The 21,346-nt window shown below is 42.4% G+C and overlaps 1 protein-coding gene across 2 annotated transcripts in view; it reads left to right on the top strand.

The window, feature by feature from the left end:
- LOC110528541 (alpha-1-syntrophin) overlaps nt 1-21,346 on the top strand; it is a 67,137-nt gene that overhangs the window by 12,363 nt on the left and 33,428 nt on the right. The window contains exons 2-3 of one of the 2 annotated variants that reach the window (XM_090241936.1): nt 3,720-3,905; nt 12,345-12,422. In XM_090241936.1, coding sequence (XP_090098062.1) covers nt 3,720-3,905; nt 12,345-12,422 — 264 coding nt within the window. The remainder of the gene's footprint in view (nt 1-3,719; nt 3,906-12,344; nt 12,423-21,346) is intronic. The other variant, XM_021610658.3, reaches the window with a different exon arrangement.

The raw sequence follows: 21,346 nt of genomic DNA, 5'->3' as shown, positions 1-21,346 counted from the left end.
AACATTTTGTCTCCTTTCACTTGTGTGTTCTCAGGCCTTTCCCATGTTGATGAATGACTAAGGGAGTTTAGTGTGTCACCTCATATTTATACCCCAGTGAAATCAAATCAAATCAAATTTATTTTATATAGCCCTTCGTACATCAGCTGATATCTCAAAGTGCTGTACAGAAACCCAGCCTAAAACCCCAAACAGCAAGCAATGCAGGTGAAGAAGCACGGTGGCTAGGAAAAACTCCCTAGAAAGGCCAAAACCTAGGAAGAAACCTAGAGAGGAACCAGGCTATGTGGGGTGGCCAGTCCTCTTCTGGCTGTGCCGGGTGGAGATTATAACAAAACATGGTCAAGATGTTCAAATGTTCATAAATGACCAGCATGGTCGAATAATAATAAGGCAGAATAGTTGAAACTGGAGCAGCAGCACAGTCAGGTGGACTGGGGACAGCAAAGAGTCATCATGTCAGGTATTCCTGGGGCATGGTCCTAGGGCTCAGGTCCTCCGAGAGAGAGAAAGAAAGAGAGAATTAGAGAGAGCATATGTGGGATGGCCAGTCCTCTTCTGGCTGTGCCGGGTGGAGATTATAACAGAACATGGCCAAGATGTTCAAATGTTCATAAATGATCAGCATGGTTGAATAATAATAAGGCAGAACAGTTGAAACTGGAGCAGCAGCACAGCCAGGTGGACTGGGGACAGCAAGGAGTCATCATGTCAGGTAGTCCTGGGGCATGGTCCTAGGGCTCAGGTCCTCCGAGAGAGAGAAAGAGAGAAGGAGAGAATTAGAGAACGCACACTTAGATTCACACAGGACACCGAATAGGACAGGAGAAGTACTCCAGATATAACAAACTGACCCTAGCCCCCCGACACAAACTACTGCAGCATAAATACTGGAGGCTGAGACAGGAGGGGTCAGGAGACACTGTGGCCCACTCCGAGGACACCCCCGGACAGGGCCAAACAGGAAGGATATAACCCCACCCACTTTGCCAAAGCACAGCCCCCAAAAAAGCACAGGAAGTCATGGATTACCACTTAAGATTTCCTAATACTCAGATGAACTTTAAATAGTAAAATATGAATCAGAATATACATCAATTAAATTTTGTTCATAAGAATTTCTAGGTTGCCAATCATTTATTTTAACAATTTTAAAGATTACATTTTTTCAGCCTTTTTTGTTCATACTGTATTTACCTATGGTGCCAATATTTCAGGAGGGCACAGTATATATTGTTAGTAGGTACAGTGGGGAGAACAAGTATTTGATACACTGCTGATTTTGCAGGTTTTCCTACTTACAAAGCATGTAGAGGTCTGTAATTTATCATAGGTGCACTTCAACTGTGAGAGACGGAATCTAAAACAAAAATCCAGAAAATCACATTGTATGATTTTTAAGTAATTAATTTGCATTTTATTGCATAACATAAGTATTTGATACATCAGAAAAGCAGAACTTAATTTTTGGTACAGAAACCTTTGTTTGCAATTACAGAGATCATACGTTTCCTGTAGTTCTTGACCAGGTTTGCACACACTGCAGCAGGGATTTCGGCCTTCTCCTCCATACAGACCTTTTCCAGATCCTTCAGGTTTCGGGGCTGTCGCTGGACAATACGGACTTTCAGCTCCCTCCAAAGATTTTCTATTGGGTTCAAGTCTGGAGACTGGCTAGGCCACTCCAGTACCTTGAGACGCACGCTTCTTACGGAGCCACTCCTCCTTTTTGGAGTTTAGACCAAAAAGCTCTATTTTTGTCTCATCAGACCACAAGACCTTCTCCCATTTCTCCTCTGGATCATCCAGATGGTCATTGGCAAACTTCAGACGGGCCTGGACATGCGCTGGCTTGAGCAGGGGGACCTTGCGTGCACTGCAGGATTTTAATCCATGACGGTGTAGTGTGTTACTAATGGTTTTCTTTGAGACTGTGCAGTTCTGGGCTGATCCCTCACCTTCCTCATGATCATTGATGCCCCACGAGGTGAGATCTTGCATGGAGCTCCAGACCGAGGGTGATTGACCGTCATCTTGAACTTCTTCCATTTTCTAATAACAGTTGTTGCCTACTCACCAAGCTGCTTGCCTATGGTCCTGTAGCCCATCCCAGCCTTGTGCAGGTCTACAATTTTATCACTGATGTCCTTACACAGCTCTCTGATCTTGGCCATTGTGGAGAGGTTGGAGTCTGTTTGATTGAGTGGGTGGACAGGTGTCTTTTATACAGGTAACGAGTTCAAACAGATGCAGTTAATACAGGTAATGAGTGGAGAACAGGAGGGCTTCTTAAAGAAAAACTAACAGGTCTGTGAGATCTGGAATTCTTACTGGTTGGTATATGTCATGCAATAAAATGCAAATTAATTACTTAAAAATCATACAATGTGATTTTCTGGATTTTTGTTTTAGATTCCGTCTCTCTTCCTAGACGACCACCCTTCATTCTCACTGTGGATAATTCTAATGGTATAACTTTGAACAGGAAGTGTATCCACTGGAGTATTGGGAGAGAGTCAGGTGTCCAACATCTTTTCTGCAGTGGTGCTGCCAGTAGTAATCGTCATTAAATAACATAGTAGATGCAAAGCATTTGAATATTTACATTCATGCACATTGAAATTCATTTTGAACACTTTGTGCTAGAAACATTTAACTGCAGGGCATCCCACATCATATGAAGGAATGTGCCTACCTAATTTAGCAGACACAGTCAACAGTTGGGAGTAGGGGCCAATTTAATCGTAAAATGTTTTCTTGCTGTTAAATACAGTCTGTGAACAAACTTAAAATGCATACGTTGATGGTTCGAATTACAGGATGCCAAGGTCATATTTTTCCATATTCTGTTCCATCACTTAGATCTGTGGACCATCCTTTTTTTAATGACTAGCTTGTTATATATATATATATATATCAGTCCTTTTTGGGAGCCCAGATAATTGATTTATAAATCCCATCATTGGATGGTTCAGTACAAATGAAAAGCATTTTCTCAATCACAAATATTCATACCACTTTGAACTGTCCATAAATAAAGATCCCTGTAAACAGTAGTGTCGTTTCAAGCAATTTATTATAGGTAGCTAGAAGGAGAACAGCGTCTTATCTTCCTGTTCTGCAGCATAAATCTGACTGACCACCTACTGTCACAGTGGAGCACAAGTGAAACATGAAAACTACTTTGAAATCCCGGCACCGGGTTTTTTTCCTGACTGGAATAGCTGGATCAAATGTAAAACGGGAAATAGAGTTCTGATTGTGTTCTCCACTGTACAATATCGAGCATGTGAGCTCAGAGATGTGAAATTGTGCACTAAAATCAAATTATGGAATTTTCACAATGCCCTCAAATGACATAATTTCTAAGCATTCCAAAGAAGCATGTTGACTGGTTCCCTCCTTTTAGTGTTATATCAAGGATACAAAATCTAACCTTACCAACATATTATTGCAGATCATTTGATGATGTATTTAGCTGTTGTATAATGAAAGGTTTGGAAAAACAGAAAAAAAACTTTTCATGTCACCTTTAAGCCCTAGGAAAAAGCATATGTACGGTATTCCTGTAGACCACCATATTTCATATTCACAGCCCTTCTCCATTAAGAGAGGGGCACACACTTAGACTGGTAACCATCTGGTTTATACTTTGTATGAGAAGCGTACCGGGTTCCTTTAAGATGAACTGAACCGATGCCATATGCTTTACTTTACAGGTGGGAAAGAGAATAAAATGCCTATTCTCATCTCGAAGATCTTCAAAGGGTTGGCTGCTGACCAGACGGAGGCCCTGTACGTGGGTGACGCCATCCTTTCGGTCAACGGCTCTGACCTCCGGGAGGCCACACACGATGATGCCGTGCAGGCTCTAAAGAAGACGGGCAAGGAGGTCATCCTAGAGGGTAAGCACCACCAGGACATTTCTGCAAGGCCGGGCTTCCAAGAAATGTTCTAGCATGACCAAGTCGATTATCGACCAAAAGGTCGCTGGTGTAGAGGTTCAAACTCAGCATTGCATGCCATGAGGTAGATTGCTTCTCCTTCAGTGGATTAGAAGCAAGATGAACTGTGAGTAAGTGAACAGTAAGTAACTTTGGATAGAAGGAGCGAACAACTGCCAAGAAATAGAAATGTCTCACCTCGAGGAAAAGCCTCTTAGCACACTGAGATAGAGCCGGGGATGTAGAGGGGGGGGTTACAGATGTAGGATCTTCATTTGATCACCCTGTTTGTTGCAGGATGACTTGTAGTGTTACATTTTGTAGTGTATTTGAGGTTTTAAAAGGCTTCTGAAGTTTGTAAATGTCATATTTATCAACCCCTAGAAAAATGTCCATTCATTATAATCCACATAATAATTCACATTTTCTGTTGCTGCAGGATTCATTTCCTGCAGCAGCAAAATGGCTCAAATTAAAATCCTACATCTGTATCAGAGTCGATCCTATTTAACCAAAAATAATGGCTGCAGCAAATCCCATCAGAACCCATCAAACGCCCCATTGAAAATAGCTAAAATGAGAACTTCTGGGCTGCCGGTCGGCACTGCAGGGGATCAATGTGGAGAAAGTCCTGGAGGTGGTCATGTGGGTTCACTGCTCTCTGTCAGTCAGGCCAGGCAGCTCCAGCAGCAGGCGAAGGGAAACATACAGTGTTGAATTGGAGACGAGGTCTTTAACTGAGATCAATAGAAGGCTTGCATGTTGTCCATCGATTGCATCACAGGTGTTCTGTGACTCCCAATATTTTATGTGCGTAATGAATGTGCACATCATTGGACAGGTCTGTTATTCTACCCTCTACAAAATGGACTTCTGCTGTGCTCTAGAAGGAAGCACAATATCCACAGTGAATTTCTGTAGCATTAAGTTAGGCTGTTGACCACCAACTTCTCCAGTACTGTCCAGATGGCCCTCTGAGACATGCATACAGTAGACGGATACACAAGTTTATTAATGTGAGGCGGGTTAGCTTGCTGGCACACAACTCCACAGCGCTCCACAGCCAGCTAGGCAAGGGAAATCCCTCTAAATCCCTCTGCCCTGTCAACACCGGAGCAGAAAAGGATCAGGCAGCTCATCCAACAGACCTGTGATCCATAATGTCAGAAATCATTTCATGGGTTACTCATCCTGAGGAGCGGATTTGGCAGGAAACAAGTCGAGAGGCTTTGGGACTTTGCTGAGGGGGAGGTTATTGAGAGGCTTCTGTTGTGTCTAGGAGTTGCTCCAACAGTTTATAAACAACCGCGCTAAGCCTGAGGTAGTTTGGTTGTCTGATCTCAAGGCAACATGGCATTGTATTCACTTCTTTGTCCATAGTGACACCTGTGATAACCTTATGACTTCCAGAACTTGGAAAAGAGATGTAGTCTCACACTGTCTCTGTGCTCCTGTCTTAGCAACTTAGTTGAATATGTGTGAGTATTTTTCTTTATTTTCTATTGAAAATTGATTGCATTTTGAATCTTGATATGTGTTGTCTTCCATTGCACACACAACATTTTTCTTGAGGCAAGTCGAAGTTCGGTAGCCAAAGTCTACACCCCGTCATCGGTGATTGGTTAACAGTAGGGGTGGGTTTGGTGGATGCCAGGAGAATGCTACCTGTCCGAATATATAGTGCCAACTGTAAAGTTTGGTGGAGGAGGAATAATGGTTTGGGGCTGTATTTCATGGTTCGGGCTTGGCTCCTTAGTTCTAGTGAAGGGAAATTTTAACGCATACATAGACATTCTAGACAATTCCTGTTTCAGCATGACAATGCCCCCGTGCAAGGTCCGTGTTGAGATTTGTGTGGAAGAACTTGACTGGCCTGCACAAAGCCCTGACCTCAACCCCATTGAAAACCTTTGGGATGAATTGTAACGCCAACTGCGAGCCAGGCCTAATTCACCCAAAATGACTTGAATGGGATTTTTGCCACAAATGCAAAAATCTTAGCATTAGGAAACAGTGCCAGGGAACTAAAGCAAAGCATGTCATACCTTGTCCATTGACTGCTTTCAGGGTAATGAAACCAATAAGTCATTTTGTAATTTGGGGGAACTATCCCTTTAAGTTACAACAGATATCCCTCGAGCCTGTGGTATGTCACTTTATGTTCATAATAATATTGAATGATAGTGCAGGGCATAATGGACATGAACATATTTAAGGACTGTAGAGGGAAAGGCTCTTCAGTATTCCTGGCATCCCTCCAATGGAATAATCAATCTCCAACTGGGTGACACAAACACCTGAGAAGGTCAGATACATATAACAGAAAAACATCACCGCTTAAATCGTAAAACTGCAGCAGGCTTTCATTTCTTATCTGAGCTTACTGTGTGTGCGTGCGTGTGTGACAAAGAGAGAGAGTGAACAAGATAGAGAAGGTGGGCTGCACCTGATTTGGTCATACTTTACATAATGTGTCTGTACCAGTCAAAAGTTTGGACACACCTACTCACACCTACTACTTTTTACTATTTTCTACATTGTAGAATAATGGTGTAAACATAATTTGAAATAAATAACATATGGAATCATGTAGTAACCAAAAAAGTGTTAAGGAATTCAAAATATATTTTAGATTCTTCAAAGTAGCCACCCTTTGCCTTGATGACTGCCAAGTGTGTGCAAAGCTTTCTCTCAACCAGCTTTTCCAACTGTCTTGAAGGTGTTCCCACATATGCTGAGCACTTGTTGGCTGCTTTTCCTTCACTCTGCAGTTCAACTCATCCAAAACCATTTTAATTGGGTTGAGGTCGGGTGATTGTGGAGGCCAGGTCATCTGATGCAACAATCCATCACTCTCCTTCTTGGTAAAATAGCCCTTACACAGCCTGGAGGTGTGTTTAGGGTCATTGTCCTGTTGAAAAACAAATGATAGTCCCACTAAGCGCAAACCAGATGGGATGGCGTATAGCTGCAGAATGCTGTGGGAGCCATGCTGGTTAAGTGTGCCTTGAATTGTAAAAAAATCACTGTCCGTGTCACCAGCAAAGCACCATCACACTTCTTCTTCCATGCTTCACTGTGGGAACCACACAAGCGGAGATCATCTACTCTGCGTCTCACAAAGACACAGCGGTTGGAACCAAAAATCTCAAATTTGGACTCATCAGACCAAAGGACAAATTTCCACCAGTCTAATGTCCATTGCTCATGCTTCTTGGCTCTTCTTCTCATTCTTGTCCTTTAGAAGTGTATTTTCTTTGCGATTTCACTTGAGGAAACTTTCAAAGTTCTTTAAATGTTCCATATTGACTGACCTTCATGTCTTAAAGTAATGATGGCGTGTTGTTTCTCTTTGCTTATTTGAGCTGTTCTTGACGTAATATGGACTTGATATTTTACCAAATAGGTTTATCTTCTGTATACCACCCCTACCTTGTCACAACACAACTGATTGGCACAAACACATTAAGAATTCCACAAATTAACTTTTAACAAGAGTGTGCAAAGCTGTCATCAAAGCAAAGTGTTACTACTTTGAAGAATCTCTTTTTTGGTTACTAAATGATTCCATGTGTGTTATTTCATAGTTTTGATGTCTTCACTATTATTCTACAATGTAGAAAACAGTAAAAAATAAAGAAAAACAATTGAATGAGTAGGTTTGTGCAAACTTTTGACTGGTACTGTATATTGGATGTATATATAACATAATACAATATTGAGAAGAATTCATACTATTATATATACTTTACTTTAAAACTGTATAATTGCAGTTTGTCCTGTTCATTCCTCTAACCTCTGGCTTGGAGGAGAGGTACTCTAACAAAAAGCACTGGACCAACTTCGACCTGGTTAAGGTAACACTGCCGCTGACACATCTCAGCCTGGACCTCAATTTGGATTCTGCCCTGAGACTGCACTCATCACTGCCCCTGGCCAACCATGCAGCATTCCCACACAGTGAGAGGGAACCAGGGGGGAGGATGGCAGCATGCTCCCCAGGGCAACCAAGCCTAACAGGGTGTCACAGAGGGTGGCTGGTTGGAGTAGAGGTGACACCATGACATGGACAGGAGAGAGAAACTGTGTGTGTGTGCGCCTGTGTGAGTGTGTGTGCAAGCATGTTTTTGTGTCCATGCATACATTCTGCTTGCAGCATACATGCAGCTTACATGCACACTGTGTACATACAGTATTTGCAGTGTTTGATGTGTCTTGGGGGGGGGGTAAGAGTATCAGCAGTGCACCATGTGCTGTGGTGTGGGGCAGAATGCAAGGTCTCTAGGGAAAGGTGATGAGCAGGAAGTAGCTCTTCCTATACCCCACCAGACCAGGAATCTTTTGCTCCAATATATGTATCTACATGGTCTACCGTCTGAAAAGGACACTCTACTGTATGTGCTAATGAGAGAATAGGGCTTCCTCCTTAATTGTACCCTATTCTGGTCAAAATTAGTGTCTTATGTAGGCAATAGAATGCCATGTGGGACACAGTCTTACATGTATTCAGTAGAGACCAACAGATGGGGAAGGTTACATTGTAGCGAGAGAAAGTGCTGCTATCGCAGCACCGTTCCTCAACTATAAGCAAAGGGTATTTTCTTAATGTCAGGCTAACTTTTTTGGTTGAATTTTACTGGACCGGTCTCTGGCCAACGACAGTAAATTCGTGGCTGAAATGTGCTGGTGCCCATTGCCAAGACATTTAACGAGGAACACTGGTCACGACTGACAGAGCGGCCCAGACTGCCTGCCTGCACACAGAGCTAAGGGCCCTATAGTGCACTGATGCAGCAGGAATTAGAGTAGTTACATTGTAGCCTGGTTGCCAGACTCTTATTGCCAGAGACAACTTTTTGTGGTCTTATGATGGATCGTTGTTGAATACACACTACTGAGACAATCAGGTCAATGTTCAGTAGCGAACACTGTAGCCAATCGTTTTGAAACGGACAACGAAAATAGGCATTACTGATTGGACTAGCCTTTTACCGGTTCCTCCATGTTTTAAAGCATTTTCTGGTTGTGGTGCATGTAAAAGCATGTCAATCTCTTGTTGCTTCTTAATGTTACAGTAGATGTATTACGACTATTGATGAACATCAAATTGAAGTGCGTCATTCCAAGATCAAACTTACAACGGCATTTCTCTTCTTTGTGAGCTAAGCAACCTCTTTAGTTATAGGGTTTTTCTACAGGGGATCAGTTCCTGACTTGGAACTGTTTCAGTGCCATGAAAAGTCTATACAATTGAACATATACACAAAGTGCCTTCAGAAAGTATTCATACCCTTGACTTATTCCACATTTTGTTGTCTTACAGCCTGAATTCAAAATGGATTCAATAGATTTTTTATCTCACCCATCTACACACAATAGCCCACAAGTGAAAACATGTTTTTAGAAATGTTTGCAAATATATAAAAAATGTAATACAGAAATATCTTATTTACATAGTTATTCACACCCCTGAGTCAATACTTTGTAGAAGCACTTTTGGCAGCGATTACAGCTGGAGCTTTCCACACCTGGATTGTGCAACTTTTGCCGATCATTCTTGTAAAATTCTTCAAGCTCTGTCAAATGGGTTATTGATCATTGCTAGACAACCATTTTCAAGTCTTGCCATAGATTTTCAATTATGGCAAGAACAGCTCAAATAAGCAAAGAGAAACGACAGTCTTATCATTACTTTAAGGCATGAAGTTCAGTCAATACGGAAAATGTCAAGAACTTTGAAAGTTTCTTCAAGTGCAGTGGCAAAAAACATCAAGCGCTATGATAAAACTGGCTCTCATGAGGACTGCCACAGGAAAGGAAGACCCAGAGTTTCCTCTGAAGCAGAGAATAAGTTCATTAGAGTTACCAGCCTCAGAAATTGGGGCCCAAATAAATGCTTCACGGAGTTCAAGTAACAGACACATCTCAGCATCAACTATTCAGAGGAGACTGTGTGAATCAGGCCTTCGTGGTCGAATTGCTGTAAAGAAACCACTACTAAAGGACACCAATAGCAAGAAGAGACTTGTTTGGGCCAAGAAACACGAGCAATGGACATTACACCGGTGTAAATTCGTCCTTTGGTCTGGAGTCCAAATTGGAGATTTTTGGTTCCAACCGCCGGTGTGGGTGAACAGATGATTTCCGCATGTCTATGGTGTGGGGTTGCTTTGCTAGTGACACTGTCTGTGTGATTTATTTAGAATTCAAGTAACACTTAACCAGCATGGCTACCACAGCATTCTGCAGCGATATGCCATCCCATCTGGTTTGGGCTTAGTGGTACTCTCATTTGTTTTTCAACAGGACAATGACCCAACACACCTCCAGGTTGTGTAAGGGCTATTTTACCAAGAAGGAGAGTGATGGAGTGCTGCATCAGATTACGTGGCATCCACAAACCCCTGACCTCAACTAAATTTAGATAGTTTGGGATGAGTCGGACCGTAGAGAAGGAAAAGCAGCCAACAAGTGCTCAGCATATGTGGGAACTCCTTCAAGACAGTTGGAAAAGCATTCCAGGTGAAGCTGGTTGAGAGAATGCCAAGAGTGTGCAAAGCTGTGATCAAGGCTATTTTGAAGAATCTAAAATTTATTTTGATTTGTTGAACACTTTTTTGGTTACTACATGATTCCATATGTGTTATTTCATAGTTTTGATGTCTTCACTATTATTCTACAGTGTAGAAAATAGTAAAAATAAAGAAAAGCCTTGAATGACTAGGTGTTTCTAAAACGTATGACCGGAAGTGTTAGTCAAAACTGTAACTCGGCCACTCGGGAACATTCACTTTCTTCTTGGTAAGCATCTCTAGTGTAGATGTGGCCTTGTGTTTTAGGTTATTGTCCTGTTGAAAGGTGAAATCATCTCCCAGTGTCTGATGGAAAGCAGACTAAACCAGGTCTAATGCACAGTGAATTCATCTCCCAGTGTCTGGTGGAAAGCAGACTAAACCAGGTTTTCCTCTAGGATTTTGCCTGTGCTTAGCTCCATTCTGTTTATTTTTAATCCTGAAAAACTCCCCAGACCTGAACGATTACAAGCATACCCATAACATGATGCAGCCACTACTATGATTGAAAATATTGAGAGTGGTACTCAGTAATGTGTTGTATTGGATTTTCCACAAACATAACAGTTAATACAGTTAATTTATTTGCCACATTTATTTGCAGTATTACTTTAGTGCCGTGTTGCAAACAGGATACATGTTTTGTAATATTTGTATTCTGTACAGGCTTCCTTCTTTTCACTCTGTCAATTAGGCTACTATTATGGAGTAATTACAGTGTTCTTGGTCCATCCTCAGTTTTCTCCCATCACGGCCATTAAACTGTTTTAAAGTCACCATTGGCCTCATGGTGAAAACCCTGAGCGGATTCGTTTTATTTTTTCCCCATCTACCAATAGGTGCCCTTCTTTGCAAGGCATTGGAAAACCTCCCTGGTCTTTGTGGTTGAATCTGTGTTTGAAATTCACTGCTCAACTGAGGGACCTTATACATAATTGTATGTGTGGAGTACTGAGATGAGGTAGTCATTCAGAAATCATGTTAAACACTATTATTGCACACAGAGTGAGTCCATAAAACTTACTATGTGAACTTGTTAAGCACATTTTTACTCCTAAACGTATTTTGGCTTGTCATAACAAAGGGGTTGAATACTTATTGACTTAAAACATTTCAGCTCTTCATTTATAAACAAAAATCTAAAACCATAATTCCACTTTGACATTATGAGGTATTGTGTGTAGGCCAGTGACAAACAAATCCAAATGGAATCTATTTTAAATTCAGGCTGTAACAATAAAATGTGGACTAAGTCAAGGGGTGGGAATCCTTTCTGAATGGCATGAAAATGTGTCAGTACTCAGGAATGTCTGAGCCGGATTTTTATTTTATTTTTTATTTTTTTACCTTTATTTAACTAGGTCAGTTAAGAACAAATTCTTATTTTCAATGACGGCCTGGGAACAGTGGGTTAACTGGTCTAGGAACAGTGGATTAACTGCCTGTTGGATATTGGATATTAAATAGGATATTAAAGGCGTTCATTTCTGCCTGTAATAAGTATTGGCTCCAGGGTTTCTTGTCAGCATTTCAAGTAAGAACTAACACCCCTTAGCTAATAGGGCTCTGAGGACAGTGTAGGGCAGGCAGTGAAATGTAGACCATTTCAGCATTACACTGACAAGGCACTGACAAGTAGCTCTGGAGCTATTACAACCACAACTCTGCTTTCCTCAAACTAATCAGGTACTTGAAAATCCCTCTGTGTTTATTTGTGTGTGTCTGTGCATGTACATGACAATGATGCTAATATGTCCTGGCCGAGTGTGTTTGGTCCAACAAATAATGTGCCAATAGAATCCCCCCTGGTTCTCCATGTTCTTCCCAGAGTTCTGCAGCCGCAGGCCACGCTTCCCAGAGTTCTCCAGCTGGAGCCACAGCCAGACTTCCGTCACTGAAACAACAGGTGATGGCGAGCAACTATGTCCACATCTCACTTCCCCTTCCCTGCACATCCCAATACCAGCCTTCCCTGCTGATCTGGAGATCGGCCAAACAAAAGAGTACAAGGCCTTGGAATTGGGAAAGGCTAGGAAACCGGGAAGTACTGTTGGATCCGTGGTAAATTCCTCTCATCCCACAATTCCTGTTCTTTCCCATGGCCGAAGTAAGAAAAGGCGTAACTCCCCAGGACTTATGACATGAGCTACAGACGATATTTATTTTTTTCCTAAAGTAATTGAGCCTCCTTGTCTTGGCACAAGCAGCTGTCCTACTTCTTTTTCTCCCTTTTTAGGTTGCCAGTGAGGCAGTGCATTTTGATTAATTGGCAGTTGGGTGCCAGTTTTGTGCCCACGCAGCCTTTTCCCAGTCAGCAATGTGTGAGGTAGCAGCCGGAGCTAACCTGACCCTAAAGCTCTTGTGCGGCAGGGCTAGACTTGGTAACATGTTAGCCTAGCAACTTAGCAAGGCTTGTAGCTTTACTGTAAGCTTAGTAACTGGCTGGTCCAACAGAAAGAATACATAGACATGAATTCGGTTGAGAGTTGCTAAAACCATCTTCAGAGCTGTTTCTAAAAGGGTTAAAAATATCAAATGAAATTTTAACCAGGGAATCATCAACCTCCCTGGTAAGCAATGCCAAAGATATTATATTATATTATATTGGCAAGACAGTTGAGTGACCGCTCTAACAATGGAAACAAATGTCCTCAAAGATTGAAGGCAGGCAGGAGGAGGTGAGGTCAGGTGGGACCATTCTAGTCATGAGGGGCAGATACGTGTGTGAAATGCCATGTGTGTCCACTTTTATCAGTGCATTCATAACAATCTAAACATTACGAAACGTATGTTCAATCAAATAAGCCTCACATAGCAAATTAGCAATAAAAAAAGCAACATTTGTTTACCAAATTCAGCACTCGTTGACCTAGATTTAAAAATTCCTGACTTCGTGGTCTTATTTTTGTGGACATAAACCCTCTAGTTTCACCTCTTCCTCTCTGGCAACACCACACTGATTACTGAAGAAGTTTCCTGAAGAAGGGACTGAGGTATAACATACTATCGGGAGTCAACGACCAATCCTATTCACCTAAAGCAAACTAAAATTACGCCCAACGGCCCAATGGATGCCAAGTCCGCCCTCGTACGCCCCGCCTTCCTGGCTATAATACCGGTGCTTGTATCCATTTCCTCAATTTCAGTACCGCTCTTGAGCGAACCGAAACCCCCTGACGGCGCCGGGCCAAAATGTATTATACCTGGTCCCCTCCTTCAGGGAACAGTAGTTATATCAGAACCATATGTTCCGTTTCAGTAGGTAGCTCGGTATAACATACTATGGGACAGACAATCACGCCCCATCCAGCACAGAGTGTACCAAACTAGGAGGCCCATGGCAGCACAAGCACACACAGGTTCTACCGATTCCAAAAAGGGGTTACAGAAGCCACCCTTTCCCCAATACATACCCGAGAAGGCTGAACTGTTAGAGCCCCATATAGGGAACCAGAACCTGTTGCAACTTTGCTGTGCACAATGTAACTGCAGCCCAAATCCATAGAACATACGGTTCCATGAACAATGCTTACCTTGCGAGCCTGAAATACCAGAATTCGTACAAGGAATCGCCGGTCCAAAACAACAGATCACCTGCCTTGACTTGGTAAAGTGCACACGTGCACTGTATAGCATCAACCAGAGTCGATGAACCATGGCAACCCAAGGCTCTAACACACAGGTAACTGTGGTAACCCAGAGAAATGCTGCCTATCATCAACCACGGAGCCCTAAGTACATAGACCCTACCGATTCCAAAAAGGCTCACAGAGGCTCACAGAGGCTTCGGGAATGCCAGGAATCACACAAGGAACTGCAAGTCCAAAACAACAGGGCACCTACTGTGACTTGATAATGTGCACTCGCGCACCAAATCAGCGACGAACCACGGCAGCCCTAGGCTCAAACCCACAGTGAAACTGTGGTAACCTGGATAAATGCGCAATCTGTGCACAGCCGGATACCAAAGCAGCCCAAGGCTCAATCCGACGCGGGGGGGGGAAACTGTGGTAACCCGGATAAGGCAACCGTTGTCATTTGCTGTCATATGCCCGGGAAATAGCCTCCACAATCCAAATATGAAAGACTACCCCAAGCTGGATTAGCGAAACAGACAAAAAGCTGGTCATCAACACGGACATTCTTGTTATTATCCATATAAGCGCGTAAAGCGCGCACCGGACACAGGCCATGAGAAAGGGAACACTTTGAAAGCCAGGGACCTGTAAAACATAGGCATAACCTTGGGAGCAAACCTCATTAGAACGTAACTTTTACTTTGGAGTCGACAGGCACTAACTCCACACAGGAATGGTGCACTGATAGCGTGTGGAACACCCCAACACGCTTGGTGGTCACCAAGGCCACGAGCAGGGCAGTCTTATAGGAAAGGACCCTCAGGTCCACAGACTCCAATGGTCCAAATGGAGGCTTCAACAAATCGTCCAGGACCAACTCCAGGTCCCAGGTTGATGCCATAGGCTTAGACACTGTTCGGAGCTGACGCACGCCTTTCAGGAACTGCACCACCAGAGGATGAGACCCTGGGGTAGAGCTGTCACCCCTACAGAACACGCCGAAATGTGGAAAAGAGAACTTGTACTCCAAAACCTCTTGCATATAACATCAAAATGTCCACCAAAGAGCTCTGAAAAGGAGAAACTCCAACCTGCCACCAAAACTCAAACGCATGCCACTTATATGTATACAACCCTCTCGTAGAGGGCGCACGTGCCAATTGTATAGTGTTGGAGCATGCCCCTGGCTATCTGTAAATTAAAATAAACAAAATGATGCCATCTGGTTTGCTTAATATAAGGAATTTGAAATGGTTTACACTTTTACTTTTGATACTTTAGTATATTTTAGCAATTACATTTTACTTTTGATACTTAAGTATATTTCAAACCAAATACTTTTAGACTTTTAGTCATTTTCTATTAAGGTATCTTTACTTTTACTCAAGTATGAGAGTTGGGTACTTTTTCCACCACGTAGCAATCAGCCAGAGCTGAAACAGACGCATCAACAGAAGTCCCAGAAGCACCACAGCTCATAGAGGCCATCAGACCCAATAACCGCAGGCACAAGCGAAAAGGCACAGAGTGCCCTTGCTGAAACTGTGCCAGACAGAGCTAGATTGCGACCCTCTGTTGGGACAAAGCACATGATTCAGAACTGAGTTCAGAACGAGACCCAGAAACTGAATGCACTGAGCTGGAGTCAAATACTGTAACTTTTCTTGTAATTTATTACGAACCCCAGAGATTTAAATCTGGGAAAATAGCGTGGCAGTGTGGAGCTCTACTTGTCTTGACTCTGAATGACCAGCCTGTTTTAAGACAGGCGCTAGGACCCCGGGTAGCAAGGAGGAGGACGCACAGCGAACGGCAGACCGTATCCCCTCATCTCCGTCTTTGTCAACTGCGCATGCCCGTCACTGGACAGAGTACGCTGCCAGTCTCCCATACACTACAAAGGGGTAGAGCACCACCATTTTTGTTGTCCTACTTGTTTTCATATCCACCAATATTGACAACCGTGTGTCTGAACATGGGGAAGGAACTGTGCGTTCTGATACCTGGCCCACACCGGGTTCGGGGACCTTGGCAACCAGTAACTTAGCACCATTGACCGAGCCACTTGGGAGCACTAGTATGTTATACCCGAGTGACCGACTGAAAGGAAACGTAGCTATGACATAGCTACTGTGGCAAGGAACAGTAGTTAAGTAACTCGCTACATCGGTAACATTTTTAAACAGGGGTAAGTGACGCTTCACCGCTGCAGGGACAGGAGGTAAATATCTTCCCCCAAACCTGGAGGAACTCTGCTGTGGGGGAAGAAAACAAATTCAAAGTTACATTCTCCAGCAATGGTTCAGTCTCCCCAACCAAATCCAAAGCCGGAGCTTCTGGCTGCCCCTGGCTGATGTCATCCGATTCACACTCTGAAATATCTTAAGAGGGGATTGTATATCATCCCCGGAATCCGGACTTTGAACACTGCCAGAGAAACTGGAATGAGTCTCACTTGTCTGGGATGATACCCCTATCAACTCCCACCACCAATCATCCTCACAAAGTCAGACAATGGTCACACTAACTGGTCTGAGCCAAGGCCTCCTGAGTGTGTTTCCACCCCAAGGCAACAGGACAGCAATCGTGAGTATCTTTAATTTTCATTGTGAAACCACATGCCCTAGGGCACGGACAGAGGTTCAAACTCGGCTGGTTAGCCTTTTTCTAACGTACTCTTACCACTGGCCAGCTTACTCAAGCAAGGAAGGGCTGGCTACACAAGTAGAGTAGAAAGTAGCTTTTAGCAAACACAAAAACCGATACCAAGCCCAAACTCACAACAGCTACAGTAGGTGGATATGAGTACTCTCTCCAGTAAGAGATATCTAAATTGGAGCCGAATCTCGCAGCCTTCACGTGCTAGCAAAGTTTGGAAATTGCATGATACGTTCTTTCAGGTGAGCTAAAAAGTGAAGAATTTAGGAAATGGATGCAAGGGTATTTTAGCCAGAAAGGCGGTGCTTCCCGAGGGCGGGCTCGGCATCCGTTGGCTTGTTGTGCATAATTTCCGTTTGCTTAAGGTGAATAGGATTGGTCGTTGACTTCCCATAGTACGTTATAAAGAGTGTCCGACTGAAAGGAAATGGAGGTTGTTATGGTTGGCCTGTCAATCAAATTAAATTGGCTTGTGAAACTCAATGACACTATCCCAATGGTCCACATCAAAGTAACAAAACATTGTGCCAACAAAATAGCGGATGATCCCGTTACAGTATTACCCCACAGGAATTCATTGGAGCTAACCTTTGAGGCACCATCATGCTTTTTTCGCTGAACTAGCCCTATGATGGTGCCCTATAGATCCGACGGGCCAGACCACCTATGCCTAGTAGCACCCAAGCTGTTAATACTTGAATACTTGAATGTCCAACTGTCTTTCAACAGCGTACACATAAAACAACCTATGACAACACAAACCACGTTTCCATCCAACTATTTCATGAGGATGAATTAATTACCTGACGCATGAAAAATGTCACGACCGGGCTGATGGAAACATGAAATGCCGGTGCAATGCCAACAGATAAATTGTTTGTTCGACATGGGTGGGATCCTTTTGTGTCTGTAAAATGTATTATGCGAGAAATGGCGATGGAAACGCCTTTATGTGCAAATATTGATATAATAACCTTCATATCGATGTAGCCTAAACTCTGAGTCACGCGATGGTATGTTGTGTGGTCCTCCTCACTACGGAAAGCATGGAGTTAATTAAGGCTAGAGATTAAATAAATTACGATGAACTTCATAGGGTGGTGAATGTGCAAGGTGATGAGCTTGATGCTCCTTTCAAATAAATATTGAGGGTTTTATTCTGGTGACATGATCGATGCTTGCCTGCCATTTGACAAATACAAATAATATCACTCTTATCCATAATAATCTCAATGTTGGTAGCCTACCCTAATAATCTCAATGTAGGTAGCCTACCCTAATAATCTCAATGTTGGTAGCCTACCCTAATAATCTCAATGTAGGTAGCCTACCCTAATAATCTCAATGTTGGTAGCCTACCCTAATAATCTCATAATGAAGGTAGCCTACCTACCTAGGTAGCCTACCCTAATAATCTCAATGTAGGTAGCCTACCCTAATAATCTCAATGTTGGTAGCCTACCCTAATAATCTCAATGTTGGTAGCCTACCTATTCACTATATAACATAAAAAAAAATTGAGACAAAACCATCAGTAGAGTTGAAAATGCAACAGAAACCCATTTAACTTGTATTTTTCATTCAGTACATGGGAATTTAACTTAAGTTATTTTATGTGCACTACTTCATCACACATGGTTTTTAATCTGCAAAAAGTCAGTTTGAAGGAAAAACATCTCTGTGGGAAAGTGTGCATATTGTTTTATGCAGATTTTTAGAATATTCACATGGAAATCTATCACAAATTGGATGGAAACCTAGCTACAAAGGCTCTTTTGATTCAAACTTGGTGAATTTAAAAGGCCTGTGAACAATGTCAGTTCGACTAACAGGTCTGCTACAATAGACGTTTAATTTTTGCTGACCGTGAGATGCTCCTATTCATTTCTTACACTGCTCTGGTTCTATTTTCAAGATTTTGACACTTGATAATGTGGCTCGCGCTCTCTCACTGCCAAACGTTACGCTTCCAGTGTATTGTATTTGTGGTGTTTAATAAGGATCCCCATTCCAGCTCCTCTTCCTGGGGTCCAGCAACATTAAGGCAGTTCTATCAAATAAAACATATTACGTGATATTACATTTCATAACACTTTTCACAACTATGACTAGACATATGTTATGATCAATAATAACCTTCTAGGGAACCATTCACCGTCTATATATTATTCTACACCACCGTATTTCAAATTAATATTAAGTTACTCAACACAATCCTCAGCATAGAAAAATATCATGGCTACAACAAAGAACAAAGTGCCAAAGCGCATATCTATCGCCTTATTAAAACATCCATGACAATATAATTATCACTTTCAATATAAACAAACCTCTACCTTATAGAGGTTTGGCTCTTTATTAGCACCACATTCCATTTAGCGCCAACTTCCAGGGTCTCAAGTCTCGACTCGTCTCTTGATAATGTATTTGCCCCTTACTTTGCTGTAAAGTTTTCTCTTAGCCACCTTTTAGTCTGACGTTTGGTTGGTTGCTTGCTATTTGCAAGGTGAGGGTCAATGCCATTTCAACTCAGTCCATAAATGAAATTGGAATTTGTCTATTTTCGCTGAGACTCTTACACAAAGTATAAGCTCTCTTGGGCAACAGGGCTTTGGTCCACTTAGAGTATACACCAGAATGTCATTTTGTAATGAGCATCTATTCATATAGGCCATATGTAGCAGAGGCTTAGTTTGGAGTCTGTTTTGGCTATAGCCACACTTTTGTATTGTTACAACACGACCAGGAGTTGGCTAAAGTTGAAACTTAGAAGTCAATGCTGAATGAGATACACACAGATTTACTCAGCGTTTGCACTTTGCACCACCTTTTCCCCCGGAATAAAACACCAAAAACAAGCTAAAACATGAAACTGTATTCTTTCTCATAACCTTAACCTGCTTCAGAGAGTTAAAGTAATTCTTATGAAAAATAATTTGTAGAAATACATTGCATAATTCTACTAATGTTGTACCACTGACAAAAATAACTATCTCCAAAACCTTATTGTGGTTGGGATGGCTTGGGCTTTCAACTACAGTTAGTGTTTTCCATTGATTGAACCATCGGCCCGGAGGAAAATATGTGTTCTATTCCCAGAGACATTCTGGCCTGTGTGCACATTCTGGTCAGGCTCATGGGTGGATTAGTACCACAAAAGAGAATGTTTCAATTAAATCACAACTCCTCCCTGACCCTTTCTCTTCCAGGGAACCCCCACACCCACCTCCAACTAGGCAAAGCCCCCTCAAGATCAGTGCCCCTAACCTACCCCCTAAAGCCTACCGCATGCTTCGGTTCGGCTCTATACTTTCGCTTGAAAAACGAGAAAAAATTGGCAATAGTACTGTTTATCCATTTTGAGATGCCGTAGCCAGTATACGCTTCCACGAAATAGTCAGAATTAAAGAAATCTGTCATTAATTTTGATGTTTTTGCTGAGGAGATCTTAGTCGTGCAATTTTGCATCTAACTAAGAAAAAATTTGCACGGAAGCAATTTAACTCTAGTTGAACGACAACGACAGAGGCATAGACTTCGGCTTCTGAACATCAGCTTGCTGTAGAAAAAAATTTTCGCAAACAGACGGAAAAAACCCTTTGCCGAAGACCAAAACGAGCAAAAACATCACAAAATGTTGTCATAATATATGCACAAACTGTTTCAGATGGGAAGCATGCGGACATCTTAACAGAGGCCTAGTTCCCCACAATAACTCCTGTTTCAGATGGGAAGCATGCGGACATCTTAAGAGGCCTAGTTCCCCACAATAACTCCTGAACTCTTGAGACGGGAAAACATGAAGTTTGTTATAAAGTTGAACATGTGCTCTTTGACAGAATGTAACATTTTTGTGAAATAGTTATTTATAAATATACCATGTACAGTGCCTTCAGAAAGTATTCATACCCCTTGGCTTATTCAACATTCTGTTGTTACGGAATGAATTCAAAATGGATTAAATAAAAAAAAATCTCACCCATTTTTCTCGCACATCTACATTTTTGCTAATTTATTGAGAATGAAATACATAAGTATTCTATGTAATATACGTAAGTATTCAATACTTTGTAGATGCATCTTTGGCAGTTACAGCTGAAAAAATGTTTTAATTGAAAAACATCATTCCGGCCTCTGTACTGCAGCGCCAGCTGTGCCACCAGAGACTCTGGGTTCGCGCCCAGGCTCTGTCGTAACCGGCCGCGACAGGGAGGTCCGTGGGGCGACCCACAATTGGCCTAGCGTCGTCCGGGTTAGGGAGGGCTTGGCCGGTAGGGATGTCCTTGTCTCATCGCACACCAGCGACTCCTGTGGCGGGCCGGGCGCAGTGCACGCTAACCAAGGTTGCCAGGTGCACGGTGTTTCCTCCGATTTATAGTCTTACAAAGTTATACTTAGAAACCAACATTTGATAAATGTATTAATTTGACTGGTAATCATTAAAAAAAACGACATATCAACTTCCTTATGCTGTCACATTGTCGCAGCTGGCCACTGTGTTGACTTGAGAGGTTGTGCACAGCGGATTAATGTACATCTGAGAAAATTGCAAAAAACAAAATGACTGCATTTAAAACCAAACAAATATAATCTA

This window comes from Oncorhynchus mykiss, chromosome 7 (genome assembly GCF_057628025.1).
Source record: "Oncorhynchus mykiss isolate SJ-2025 chromosome 7, ASM5762802v1, whole genome shotgun sequence".
Taxonomy (NCBI): Eukaryota; Metazoa; Chordata; class Actinopteri; order Salmoniformes; family Salmonidae; genus Oncorhynchus; species Oncorhynchus mykiss.
The sequence above is the reverse complement of the archived record's forward strand: the minus strand, read 5'-3'. Positions and strand labels throughout refer to the sequence as shown.